The 14,687-nt window shown below is 41.4% G+C and overlaps 3 protein-coding genes across 3 annotated transcripts; all 3 read left to right on the forward strand.

Moving 5' to 3' along the window:
• Positions 1-4,406: 4,406 nt before the first annotated feature.
• Positions 4,407-6,048, forward strand: MELLADRAFT_117566 (uncharacterized protein; the record flags this gene model as incomplete). The annotated part of the gene is made up of 5 exons (XM_007414240.1): positions 4,407-4,632; positions 4,724-5,222; positions 5,287-5,488; positions 5,556-5,634; positions 5,710-6,048. The coding sequence occupies 5 exons, from the start codon at positions 4,551-4,553 to the stop codon at positions 5,838-5,840; spliced, it is 993 nt and encodes a 330-aa protein (XP_007414302.1).
• A 1,114-nt stretch (positions 6,049-7,162) lies between these two features.
• Positions 7,163-7,716, forward strand: MELLADRAFT_123336 (uncharacterized protein; the record flags this gene model as incomplete). The annotated part of the gene is made up of 2 exons (XM_007414241.1): positions 7,163-7,524; positions 7,686-7,716. 2 exons carry the CDS (start codon positions 7,163-7,165, stop codon positions 7,714-7,716), a joined length of 393 nt encoding a protein of 130 aa, XP_007414303.1.
• Positions 7,717-10,089: 2,373 nt separating this feature from the next.
• Positions 10,090-10,722, forward strand: MELLADRAFT_110164 (uncharacterized protein; the record flags this gene model as incomplete). Its single annotated transcript, XM_007414242.1, has 1 exon — positions 10,090-10,722. One exon carries the CDS (start codon positions 10,090-10,092, stop codon positions 10,720-10,722), a length of 633 nt encoding a protein of 210 aa, XP_007414304.1.
• Positions 10,723-14,687: the final 3,965 nt, after the last annotated feature.

Genomic DNA, 14,687 nt, shown 5'->3' on the forward strand with positions numbered 1-14,687 from the left:
AGATATTCCCCAGGGCCAGTCCCTCAATTCCCAAACTTATTTTTTGCACAAGTCACCAATCTGCAAAAAACACTTGAAGGACCCCACCAACACAACTTCCTTCATGTAAGTCACCAGCTTCATAAACCACCCACTCATAAAACCCTGTGAATTTTACTGACACAATTGTTCAGCAGGCATATCCTCACACCCCCAACATCATGTGCCAACTAGATACCAATGCAGTGTGTGTAAAGGTGGACACAGCATGAGAATGTTGTAATCTCATGAGTCATGTGGCATCCAAGTCCCATCTAGACACAGTACAGGAATTGCCTGCTCAAGGGGTGGAATATAATACTTACCACCAGCAATTAAAAATGCTAGATCACAATCTCCATCACCACAATTGGACAACATCAACCACCATTTTGACTTACTCCCAGCCACATAAAACTTTCTGATCCACCTTCCCCCCACCATTCCCCTCACACTCATCTGTGGACTTGATCTCAATTAAGCCAAGTCATTTGACCTTGGCTGGGGTGAAAGATGGAGTTTGACAGGCTGTGTCAGCCTGAGACCTAAAACAGGTGGCTTTATGAGAATCATAGCTGAATAAATGTGTGCTTGCAATAGTTATTGAGGCTTTGTTACAGTATCTTACTGAAGTAAATTCAAGCCTAGAAGGTGAAGGTCAGTATTATTTGCACAAGGAGTGCGAATAGATTAAGAACCTAGTACTCACAATTATATTTGGTGATATAATTTTTGGTCTTCTTCAGACGGGTACGTTAGTACACCTGTCTCAGGGTAGATCTACTTCTACTTGAATTGATAAGTGTAACTTTATCAAAATAAGATCTGTGAAGATGTTCAATGGAAGGTTATAGGTTCAAATGTGATCATTAAACAGTGAGACTTTATATAATCAGAGCGATAAAACAATAACGGATTTTACAAGAAACCACGGTATACATGAAAAGAAGAAAGGTATCAAAGATGCATTTCTAATTTAAAAGTGTTTGGCTGGGGTTGGTTGTAAAAAGGTTATAGAGTTTTACGGTCTAATGTTTTAAAATGCGGGTTGGTGATAAGATGATCCTCTTTCTTGAGATGTGTAAGAACCACTACTTATATATCATTGTGCATACCTCTTTGTGATCTAACACACGAGGGATTGTTGCATGCGTTCATAAGGGTCCTTTTGTAACCAATGCAATGCTACTTGTTTCTGATCCCTTAGTCACATTCTTGGAATGTAACTAGGATCAAGGACTCAAGGAAACCTTCTTTGGATCAGGGTCTCCTGAAGTTCAAGTATGTCATCATGGATTCTTTCAAGCTGATGTACATATGTATTGATATCATAACCATCAACATTTACATAGGCTATCTTTGTTATGCCCGAGTCTTTTTGGATGATACTTATGACTGCCAATGGGAGTATTACCAAAATACTACTCATGGCTGACAGGCTGTGTCCAGCTTTTGCAGCACTTGCAAATGAAGTTGACAATGAACAGGCCCATGAATGCTTGGATGAAAAATGTCTTTAAGAAGACATTGCCAAGTATTGAGTCCAAGCTGCTGCCAAGTGGTATCAATTCCAAAAATTCAAGGTCAGTTTGACAATTACTTTTGTCACTCTGTCCCAGTATACTAAATTTTTAGAATGTGACAACAATTTTTGCTGCCTGGTTGATTAACTTGGTAGGGGTTTTTATTAGACCCTTCTTGGTTAGTTAAGTTTTGAATATATGAATTTTAATGATCACTAAATCCTCTTCGTCAATACCTTGTTCAACAAGGGTTTGACTAAGTTTTGATGTTTTTTTATCCACTCTTGAAACTTGAGTGTGAGATGTGAGGATCTTTCTTGTAACTTATGTGCAAGTTTCAAGAAAGTATATAGTGATTGTCTTTTAAATATCTTGTCTATCTGAGGAGTAAGTATGTTTACTCTCCAGGTTGACAATAAATCTGTACACACCTTGCAATGTGAATCAGAAATCATATGCCAGTAAACATCAATGTCATTAATATAATTGGAAATAATTGACAAGGGAAACATAAGTCTTCATTGTGTAATTAACTTCTAACAGGGTGAATTCAGATAATTAGTGTTCTATCAAGCTTATTTGTGACAAGAAGAGGTTGACATGGCTGCAAAACTACTGTGTACCAAAGCTTCCAAGGGTGTCCAAGTGCAGGCAGTAGCCAGAACAGGAGAATTTTGTGGAGGTTCCTTTTTACAGATCTTGAGGCAGGGATGCAGTGCTGTCCAAGTTTGATGCACTAGTTGGTTAAAAAGATTGTTTGTAATATGATCTCTCTTTGGGAGGTGCCTCGTGAAAATGGCAAATTTTGTTGTAAACGTATGTTTTGCAACTGTTGTGGCATGTGTGGTCTGCAATTTCATATCAAGTGGTTGTGCACAATGGTTTCAAAGTTTTCTTACAACAAAAACTTGCTGTATTGTTTCTCAAAGTTTGTGGAGGAAAGTGAGCCAGAACTGAGCAAATCAAGTTTTGACTCAACTGCAAAGTCTTGAGCAAATTGGGTGTTTGCAGGTAAGTTGTGGAGCTGTGGGGCTGTGGCAGGCATGCCTAAATGCTCTCCAGTATTACAAAATAACATAAACATACTGAAACAAAAGAATATGAATAGCTGCATAAGTTTACAGAAGCAAAATCAAATCTCAATGTTTCCTCCTTAAATCCCCTCTCTTATCCATGTTTACAACATCATTAAATATATACTTGTACTTCATTGAGCCATATCACTGTGCCCTTCTCAACCCTGCCAAATTTCATTTGCCTGTTTTGGCATTCACAAGAAACTCACATTGTCCAGACTGATAGACCTGAGTGATGGATCATTCCAATAAAGGTAGAGTAATTTTTATTCCAGATGAATTTTGACATGGAGTGTTGACCAAGTGTACTATTCAATTCAGCTGTGTGTTTTCTCAAACTGTTGAAGGCAATTTGAAAGTGCCCACAAGGTGCCCACTCAGCTGTCTGCTATCCTGGCAGGCAAAAGCTCAGTGGGTGAGCAGAAGGCCACCCATCAGTTCAGGGAAGTAGACAGTCTTCAGGCCAACAAGACCCTCCCGTGGTGTAGAGGTAAATGCAAATTCAAGGTATGTAGAAGTTCAGGCAGGTATCATATTTTTGTGTTGTGCAGTGGATATCTCCTGAAATGGGGTTTGTCCATGTTCTTCCATGAGACTATCCAAAGTATGTACAGTGTAATTGCAAGTGTATGCAAGTGTGAGTGTATGGTTTTTTCCTTTCTTAAAAGACTTTTATTCCAATTGTCTCTCTGTATTCTGCAACAATGATCAACTTTAACATTTTGCCTTGACAAACTGGCTTCATCACCTTCATTCACAATCACACTCTTGTAATCTTGTGGCACATCTAAACATTTCCGCTCATTAGGAATAGAGCTAGTAGGCTGAATTGTCTCAACAGTAGGGGTATGGTATTAGATCTTTCATCACTCCCATCAATCATGCCATCACAAAACATAGGACTTTAAATGAGGCACAAAATGTGGAGCTAGTCCACAAAGGTGTGCCTCAAGTAGCTGGGAGATAGGTTCAAAAGCGAAGTGTTGATCAATTTCACCAAGAACAATTAGTGATTCCCTTTTGAGCACCAATTAATCAATTAGCTGAATGACTTACCTCACTCCTGAACCAGAGTTCTGTGGATTGGAAATAGGAGAAGTTATAAAAGCAGCCAAGGCCTAAGTGCTTGTCCAAATTCTTTTCCTTTGCCTTGTCTATTTTTCATTACCCACTTTCACAACTTTTGCTAAACCTATCAAAGTACAAATCACCGATCTATCTTCCTGTCTGATCATTCTTTAGAGTCTGATCCAAGGATTAATTAACAGATTTAAATCAAAGATAGATTAAATTTTTATCCATCACTCCCTCCCTACAGACCTGGATTTCCCCCCCTTATATGGAAGAGTCTGGCTCCTGCCCACGTCTTTCTAAGAGGCTCCTCCCTTGAAGTTCTGCGATGGGGTAAGAAAACCCCCATCTGAGAACAAAGAGCCACTTGAACTAGCCATCTTTGAAAGAAAGATAAGAGAGGACTAGTGGACCACATCAAGTGTTTGATTTGAGTATTCATTCCTTGCAGCTTCGAATTCTCTGTCTCTATGACTTTCTTGCATCTCGTTGGGGCAAAGAAAGAATTCCAGATTTTCACGCATCTGTGACATCACACACAACATCGGCACTCCTGGGTTCATGTTTCGCAGGCTGGGCATCTATAGAAAAGCATGTGAAAGGCGTGCGCCTGTACCTGACACAGTGTGACAGGCAGTGAACAGACCACGGGTTTTATTCGGAAAGCAGATCGAACCCCCATTTTTTTGGTTGCTGTTGGACTTCCACCTTCTGCCAACTCGCCTCAGCCGAACGCTATAACTTGAAGATATACCGATAGACCAACTCCCCCGGTATACCGCATCTGGCCTTTCAAAAATCGATTCCGATCTCAAACGACCCTGATCTGCTTTGCCGGAACAAATCATCCTACCTAGCGAGAATGATTACACCTTTTGTCTTGAGAAGGGCCTCGTGCAATGTCTATGGCGGCATTCTTACTCGCCGGTCCGTTGCTCAAAAGCGTCAGTCTATCTCTGTGATAATTGTATCGTGGCGTTCACTGCTGTCTCATCGCATCCTGATATCTCAGCTCTTCTTTTTTCATCTTGACAGCATTTCATAGCTCTACGTCCCCTAGGGCAATTTCACCACTTCGGATGCCAGCTCTCTCTCCTACTATGGAAAGTGGTCAAATTTCGAAATGGAACCTCGACCCAGGAACAGCTTTTAGCGCTGGTGACATCCTGTTGACGGTTGAAACGGATAAGGCGGAGGTGGATGTTGAGGCTCAAGATGATGGTTATATGGGTCAACACCTTGTACCGGCCCGTACGGCGGTCAAGGTGGGTGAAGTGATTGCAGTATTGGGTGAAGAGGCGGAAGATGTCAATAAATCAGTTGAGGTGCCAGAGGCTTGGAAATCGACTGGTGATTCCTCCGGATCCATTAAAACAGAAGATTCACAAAATAAGATCAAATCAACCGGAACGTCCGACGGTGCATGTGCTTCAAGTTCATCGGACAACAAGAAATCCGCTGCTGAATTTGGAAATCTACATCCCACTGCAAAGATGCCGCTGAGTCCAGCTGTGTCACGCCTTCTGATCGAAAAGTAAGATTATATCACCATTCATGCACTCACAGTCGTTAATATTCCTCCCCTGTCATCACTGTAGCCAGATTAGCGATGCCACCGAGATTAAAGGTACAGGGTTGAATGGTCGGCTTACAAAAGGAGATGTTTTACTCCACCTTGGTAAAGTCTCTTCTCCTGTCGGCTCAGCACAGAATATGATAGACGATGATGCACGCTCAAGGGCCTTGGAGAAATCAAGCCTCTCTTCAGCCACGTCCACATCTGATTTGAAGCCTCAACCAGTTCAGTGTTCCTTTCTCGGCTCTAAAGTCTGAACTTTGAGTTGACAATGTTCCTTAATTTGCGTAGCCAATTGACGGACCTACACTTCGTCGACTCATTACTGAGGGTCTGGCACTTGTTTCTCAATCTACAGAAACTCCTATACGTGAGTCAAATATCTTATGATGCAAGATTGGTCTTGGTTACATAAACTGACATGTTATTGTACATTGAGGAATAGCTTCAAAACCCTCTGCAAGCTTCTCATCAATTCTTGGAGATTACCATTCTATGATTCCTTTATCTACTCCCACCTCTTCTATCCCACCTCCGCCGACAAGGGATACATATCTAGATGGACTCAGTTCTTAAATAGAGTTGACTTTTGGGCAGTTTACAACCTTGAATTTGAACAAACAATTGACCAGCTCATTGCGAAGCACCCAAAGTATAGCGGGTTACATTCTTGTGTATACCCTTCCTTTTTTGTAATGTAACATTCATTGATAGGCGATTCAGGTAGACTTATAGGATTAGGTCTAGTCGAACTGCATTGCTGAAAAGCATTCACAGTTTTCAATCCTGATATTAGACATATCAGCTGTCTATCGACTTATCACTCAAGATTGATCCTTACGTAGAACCCATGAGGAGCGGCATGTTTAAGACCGAAATGACCCTACAGTCAGTGACTTACAAAGTTCATCACTCTTTCTATACATTGCTTGGAGTGCTTTCGAGCCGTAGGACTATCAAACAATGGTCTACGTACTGTATGTGCACCTGTCCGATACAAACCCTGGCTGTTGGCACAAAAATGTCAAGCTGAGCTTGATGGGCTTGGTGCCTCGGGAACGTAAGATTGTATGATTTAGATTGACCTTGCTGGGTACTGTCTATCGAGGAAGCAAGTGATGTTGCAAGCCCTCATGCAAGGTACCCGAGATGGGATGAAGATGGTCACGATTCTATGAGCGTGCAGCGAGTTCCTAGCAGGATTCATCGACGACTTCAGTTGTACAAAACGTACAAATTCGTAGTCTCTGAATAATTGAAAGTATCCTTTTCAATCTTCTGTGCGTGGCTAATATCAGTAGACTATCTAGCTCAATAACCTACCCTTTGACGAGGAGAACCGGCCTTGGATCTTGCGTTGCTTTGCATCAACTGCCGCTACCTGGTAGGACCAACTGCATGTCGAGGTGGATAGCATACTCGCAACTCTTGCCGACTTGATACCTTCGTAGCTCACCAATCAAGTAGTCTTTGCAATAATATGTGCGATATAAATTTAGGTACAGCTAACTGGCCAGGTTATAACACCTTCGATCAGGGGGTTTGAAATAAAGACAACAGCTGATCGAGCTTCACATCCTTGATAAGAAGCGCACGATGGTCGCATTTTCGCTTTTACACTAAGTTGAGATCAGAGGAGCTTCAGAGCTTGCTAGTTGAGTGGGCCGATAGATAGGCGACCCCAATCAACCCTTATCACATTTCCCCAAAACTCGCTTTCAACTGACCAACAAAATGGTCGTTTTGCTCGATATAAAATCAGTATATAGCCCAAGAGAGTTGTGGGATGCCTGAGTGTCCTACACCCACTAGATCTAAGACCATCTACACAACAACGTCACCCAATCTTGGTCTCATCTGAGATAGACTTTCTATCGTGTTGGAATTATCTTGTCATGATGAATCGAGTGATCAGCATCGGCTTATTCATTTCATTTGCAATCCTTTGCGAGTATCAAGTCTCAGCTCTATGCCATGCACTTGGTCCAACTTGGGGAACTTTTCAACAAAGAACTGAATTAGATGATATCTTACCGGAAGTTTGTCGTCAATTATCAGGAATTTATCCACCGGAATCTTCGGCTTCGAGATGTATCAAAAGTACTATAACCGGGTATAGAAGATACGACTTTTATTGGAAAAATACTATGACGGAAGAACGTGAACTTGATTATAATGAATGTATCGAATTCATTAGATCTGATATCAGATTTTGTCCTAGAGGTGCTAGTAACTTTAGGTCACCTGATTGGTATTGGATGTCAGTTTCAAATTATAAAGCATCCTTTTTCTTTCTTCCCAATCCCAAAAAATTCTGAAGATGAAAGAAAACAGTCCCACTCGTTTTAACCGCCGAAGCATTCATACTACTCACGCTTGATTGTGTGTTCTGCTGTTTCATATAAAATTGGACACGAATAGCTCTGACCCGGCTGATGGAGATTGCGATTGAATGTGGAAGTGGATGACATTACCTTGGACGTGGGAACATACTCGGTATATAGACTCACCTCTCATTAGCTATATGTACGCAATGAGCCTGACTTTCTTTGTTACTTTTGTCTAGGTATCATCGATGTAGCATGGTCTGAATTCCTGATAGCGTGGCCTGCCCATCACAAGATTAGTGCAAACAATGATGAACTCTGGAATCACAGTCTATGTAGTAGAGTTTGTTAATCATTACAATTTTTGTTTATTTCTCTGAATTTATATCATTCATATGATGTGTTATATCTCTCTCTTTAAGTCTACCTATCTTTCTAATTTCTTCCAAGAATATGAGGAGAGGTGAAGTTGCAGTCATCACTCAGAATGCATACTAGAGAATCCAAATTTGATAGTCAGCTGAGTTTGAAGGAGTGTCATTTTCAATGACAATGACATGATTATGGAACTATATCTTTTCCACTTTTTAGGATATAGAAGTCATGTCATTCCAGATAAATCAGGATTTGTTTGTTATCTTCTGGGTTATCAGTCAGATCAGTTTTCAAGGCGTTGTTGAGGAGATCGAAGAGCACAATCACCACATTCAAGCATCCATTCAAGTGCACTTGAAGGTCTCGTTTTACCTGCTCCCTTCCATCTGCTTATCTTCTTCACAAAAATAAATCTCTTTGATGTTGGTGAAGTAGTTTTGAGCAAATTCTCACATCACCAGCAATTACATCACTACAAAATCCAAATCCATTGTGTTGATTCCTTTGGTTAGCTCGCAATGATCACCGGAGCTTTATTGCAATGTGTCAATAGATGAAGGAAATTTCATATGTATTCCCACATCATAACATAGATTATCAAGTTGTGTCAGCTTGAAAGTAATGCCAAGACATATTTTCTTGTTCTTGGTTTTGTGGAAGACTACTTCTGATTGTGATTGGAATGTTGCCTGAAATTATACACAGTAAATAATCGAGTGGCAAAGAGGGACTCAATGCGCACTGATCATCAGACAAAGCTGGTAGACGTCTTGTAGAATAGCTAATTTTAACATTTCCGCTTCTTATCATGCTAGATATATGTGCACGTGGAGTCATGGAGACTGGCAGTCTGCTAATTCCATAACGAGCTTATCATTTAGTTTTAACAGCTAATGCAAGATATATAAGGATCTGAGATATCTTATCCATATAAAATTAAAGAGAATCAAAGTAATCTTGAATGTGTTGTATTCCAAATGCAGGATAGCAGAGACTGATATCACAGTATTTAAAACAATCCTTGAGCTTGAAGGTGAGGGGACACTTCGTCGAGCACGAGGTATGCGGTCAAAGAAGCGGGGTGCTGAGTTGGAAGGAATGGAACGCCTCAGCTTGCGGAGGTCCTCTTTCATAACTGCAAGGCTGAAAACTGAAGAGGAGAAAGTTGGCAGTTAAGATGATCAGTACATACCAACATAATACCTAAGATCCTGTAACTATGTATCGTATCTCTCACATCGGAGTTGTTCTGAGATGATCAGGATATTGCTTGACCTCAGCAAGGCGTTTGATCAAATTCACTTCAGTTAGAGAATTGATTTGAATATTCAATGCAAGTCTTCACTGAGTCACATTTTTACTTTGAAAGTGCAAAAGTAATTGCTTTTGAACTGTTTACTGTACCTCAGGAGATGATCCGTTGGAGAAGTCTGTAAGAAATTTATCCTTCATAAGAGCATTTGGATGAGATGATACTCAGAATGGCCTGAAGAAGCTCACACATTGTTCAGGTTTGTTTCCCTTCCTACCACGGCAGGCATCAATTAAAGTGACATACTGTTGACGGAATCATTCAATTTCAAAATTAATGTAAGCAAAAGCAAATGTCAGTCAGCTTAAGCTAAATGCCGGACCTTCTTTATACAAAGACATCGGATATCATTCTAGAGCTTTTGGTATCATGCTTCTTGAGTGGAACGATGAAGCACGAGCGGCAAAAGCTGCAGTAGTTGAAAAGCTCGGCTGAAAGGAATTACGTTCTGATTACCCACAGAATGATTGAACATTACGTCCTATGTTGGAAAAGTGTTCCATAAGAAACAAAGCGTTGCATTCAAACAAATCCCACCTAGATGAAATGAAAATGTAAAAAACGCCTGCAGTAAAATATCAGCTTTTCAAGGCAAACAAACTTTTCAAATAGGTGTGATCAGCTTGTCCGCTTTTCCCAAGTGCTGAAGCGATCCCCTCATTTATGTCTATAAAGGAGCTACCTAATAGGCTTCATGTTACTCTTCACAGGCATTTGATTCAATTCTATTCCTTGACAAAGACTTACACATCAATCTTGGGACGTCAATTATCTTTAACCGACCAACCCTACTCAAATTTTACGATACGCAATGGCACAAAACAATGAACAGCTCGACGCTAGTTACCGTCAGCTTCTATCTCGAATGGAAGCGCACAGAAACCGACTTGCGGAGGCGATGGCAGGTCTAGATACTCTCGAAGTCATGCCTAAGTATATAGCTGGTGTCTTATCCGGGCAGTTATTGGGTGCGGTACTGCAGACTCGGCCTGAAAGTTCACAATGGGATTCGACTGCCGAACTATGGTCTCGATGTTCTCATCACAATGAACAAATGCTTGACATTCTCGTATTGATTTCACAAGTTTACAACGTGGATATATCTTTCATTCATCATCTTCCTCAGTTCCGATCTGCTGAATGGCGTGCGCTCTTCATACTCGTCCGGCTCTTGTCATACAATGTTCGTGATTCAATATGCCCGCTCCCTCAACCGGACACCATCGGCAACGGCGACATGCAAGACGCGAACACTGATGCCGAGGCTCTGATTCCATACAATCCAGAGACAGACTGTCCTGTCTGCCTCATGAGTTACCCAAGATTCGTTGAATTTCCCTGTTTTCAAACACACAAAATATGTGAGAGGTGCCTCTTTCACATGGTGTCCCGGGGCCGGGTGGCATGCCCGCTGTGTAGAGCCGCCCCATTTGCAGATATGTAATTTCACTGATATGAACCCTTGTCTTTATGTAAATAGAATAATAGATGAATGAAAACAGATTTTTGCATGAGATTCTGCACAAGTTATAAAAGTCCGACCTGTTTTTATAATGACCACAAGAATATGTTTCGCAAATACAACCTTGAGAGTCTCTAGCACAAAGGCTTGCTAGACATTGCAAGCAAAAGGGGAAAAGACATCAGCTCATGCTTACACTTCAAAGACAATGTATTTGCCCACAGTGAATAACAATTGCATTATGGAAAAATGGTGAACAAAAAAATCTTTCTAAAATTGAGGGCTCAGTTTGGGCCCAAAATTCTCAAAAGCAGGTCTGAGGAGAAATCAATAGTAATTTGACCTGGTTTCACAAAACCCGGTCAACCCAGCTGACTTTTTGGCTGTGAGCTGTCAAAAAACGTCAACTTGATACACAAATTGACTGCCAAAAATCAACTGGTTCTAATGTGTTCTCTTGAAACCAGGTCTACTTTGAGCACCACTGATTCTCTTTGTCCTGGAACATTTTATTTCAAGTGGCTTGAAGCATCTTACTCAGTATCAACTCAGCAAGAAATTCCTTATGCTTTTTCTGGCTTTTTAGAGCTCACAGGAGTTCAAAAAATCCAGAAAACTCAGGACAGATCATGTATGCCCTTTGTGATGTGTGGGGATTGATTTGGATTCTTTGGTACCTTTGTGTTGAATAGATGTGAGGTATAACATTAAAAGTTGTTCTCCGTTTGCCCCATAAATTGCAAATGCATTTTGGGTCACAAATGCATCAAATCTTGACAGATTGTCTCTAAAGCATGTCCAGATAATTTCACATCCTTTGTTGTGTTGCAAAAAATGTTTTTGGGTGGTTTTGGAGTCTTGTACATATGTCGGCAGGTTCAATTTTATAAATCTTTACACCATGAAGTTTTGATACCCACACGTGATGACTTACATGCCAAGCCAGAAACTTCCAAAAAGAATGATTGACAAAGGTGGAATTGTCCTTTGCTTGTCAATTTTTTTTTAGATTTTTTTTGTCACTTTTGGAGGCTGGATTGAGTGAGAAAGTCCTGCATTTTTATGCAGTATCTCATGAAAAGCTTGAAAATCACCAAACTGGGTGCTTTGATTTTTCTACATCAGCCAACATCCTCCAACAGGAAGAACATTGCACAATTTGAACTACCTGATTTTTTCCAGATTTTCTGGACCAATATCAAGCATACAATTGCACATATCAATTCCTAGTTTCAATCATTTTTCACTAGGGAGAAATACACCATCCTTGCAATGTTAGTGACATGGTCCAATAAAAATGAAAGCTTTTTGTGGGTGTCAAACTACGTCTGGGGATATTAACATACTGTGTGCCATATACAAGAAATATAGAATGTTCAATGTTCAATACTTTTAGGCAATGTTCACCGTGTCTGTGTAGGCTTGGCTAGTTGACAAGCGCACACCAAATGCCTTTGAGGCAGAAAGGGAAGTCGTGCGCGCTTGTCAACGAGTGAACACTACCCGGACACGGTGGTTGGTCTCTATGTCTGTCAACACATCCTTACAATCTTCTCCTTATGGAGAGGTGGCAAATGGAGTGCTTGCACCACATGTAGGGAAAGTGCTTCATTATGGTTGATGGTTGCAACTAGTATGGGAATCAGGGCCTTGTCACCACTGGTACAAATTGAAGGATATTGGATCAACTTGAGCTTGTGCGCTTTGATCAAATAAGGCATGGATCTGGCCTCTGAACTAGGGAGTGGTATGAGATATGTACTCACCCTGTCACAAGCAAGGTTTTCCACATCTCTGAGGTGTTTGTTATATTCTATGAAAGACTCTTCTACGCACTCCTGTATAACCAATTAGTTTGAGACAAAAAGAATCCACAGTAACAATACACATATTTGCAGAGTGAAACATTTTGTATGAACTGTTTTAATTTAAAAAAAATCAAAAGCCAGACTTAGTATGTCAGCCAACAGGCTACAGAAATCTCTCCATGTGGTGGCTTCAAAGAATATTGATACTTCATTCAAGTGGTGTACTTTAAGTTTTTTTCTAATGTTGACTAAGGGTTTTAGATAGGTCAATTTTGTCTGCAAGAAGATTACTGGATCTCACTTGTGTTGCCAAAAATTCAGAGGCTTTTGCAATGGATCCCACTATTTAGCGCCCCCTTGGCAGATATCCGGTGCCCCCCGGGTTTTGTTCAATACCCATGCGGCCCATTGATACTCAAGAATTTTGAGCCTAAATTTTGCACACTCGGACCTTGGGTGCTCCTTGAGGGCTCCCTAAGAGGGCACAACTTCACAGATGTGCCCTTAATCTACCTTTTTGATGCCCTTTCACCCTTGATGGGGCATCAAAAATCTTCAAAATCTTTGAAAGGGCGTCTAAGTTCTTTTGTGCCCGGACCGGCCCCATGACTGCACGGACATTGGCCCCTCAAGTCACTCTTTTCCCTTTTACACTTTTTCTGTCTTTCCTGTTCCCCCTACTGATAACATTTTCAAATTTCAAACAGCCACCTTCAACACATTCATCCAGCTGCAATCAATATAGCAGTTTCTCCTTGATAAACTCAAGCTTGTAAAACCATGGATTCTAAGAGCACCCACTATGGTGGGAGTGTTTTATCGTAAAGTTTGCGTTCCTGAGCGCGAAGTTTGATCATGCGTGTTTTACCAAAGTTGGTAACCGCGTGAAATCCACTATGGGATGATTTATCGTCTGCTTTCCCTAGTTCCTACGATACATCAAGTCGTAGGCTTGCGTAAATCTGAGCACACGAAGTGCAAGACTTGACGCAGCCGTACGGACCGCAGGTCTAAAACAGGTCCATAGTGGACATGTTGGTATTTTAGCGTTAGGGTAACGCTAAATCACCGAGTTAACGCAACCATAGTGGGTGCTCTAACAACGCTGGGCCGCTGCGTTGCGTTTCACGCAACGGAGGGTTGCATTGCACCGCAGCGGTGTTTTTTTGGCTCAAAAGGCGCAGCGAAGCGGGCAATGAAATTACCCGATGCGTTGCGTGTTGCGCAACGCCCGCAACGCCCGCAACGGCGGTGATGACCTTCAAAACCTCATTATGAAGGAGTAGTGCAAATATATTGTTATTGCATTGTTTACTACGTGTGTTAATATGGAAAAGCACTTGTAAAAAAAATAAAAAAATCCTAAGTTCCACCTTTTCTGCCACCAAAAGCCTGAATCGCTTTGTTCACCTCGGTGTACTTGTGCGCTAAAGGTACCCCTTGACGTATCCAGAGCCTCGCACCCACACAACACTCAATGGTCTTTGGCACGAGTGAAACACGATTGGATGAGCAGACATCTGCAGCAGCCGAAAATGTTCTTTCGACTGTAGCCGACCCGCTTGGAAGACTCATGTAATCTCGAGCTAGAGCTGCTAAGACCGGAAATGCCATACAGTTCGTCTGAAGAGATCAAGATTGTAAAACATATAAACAAATTGAGTAAAGACGTGTATGAAATCAAATGTCCACATACCTCCCACCATGGCAGAATAGCCTTGCTTTCCCGTGCGTCATCGGTGATAGCCATTGGTTGTGATCCTTTCATATAGGCTGTAACTTTGTCTAGCTGAACTTCGGGCTCTTGAGCTTTGAAAAGCTGGAAGACACTAGTGGTTGCAATTCGTGAGTTTTCCTTGGGTGGTGCAGGTGTCTCCTTAGGAGTGGCTAATGTGACCTCTTCCTTTCGCTTGTTGAATTTGCTTCAAAATAGATTTCCTGCACGGACGGTGTGCGGATGTTGGGGTCCAAAAGCCTGTTCATAGAATGCTAGTCGAAAGAAGGGATTGAGGAGGCTTGCCATGACCGTGGTGTCACATCACAAAGCCTCTTCAAGATACTTGTCGACACGAGCTTGCATCGACATGATCATAGGTAAGAGGGCATCCCCAATCTGAAGTTCCTTAGCCCGATTTGCAA

Source organism: Melampsora larici-populina (genome assembly GCF_000204055.1).
Source record: "Melampsora larici-populina 98AG31 unplaced genomic scaffold MELLAscaffold_42, whole genome shotgun sequence".
NCBI classification, from domain to species: Eukaryota; Fungi; Basidiomycota; class Pucciniomycetes; order Pucciniales; family Melampsoraceae; genus Melampsora; species Melampsora laricis-populina.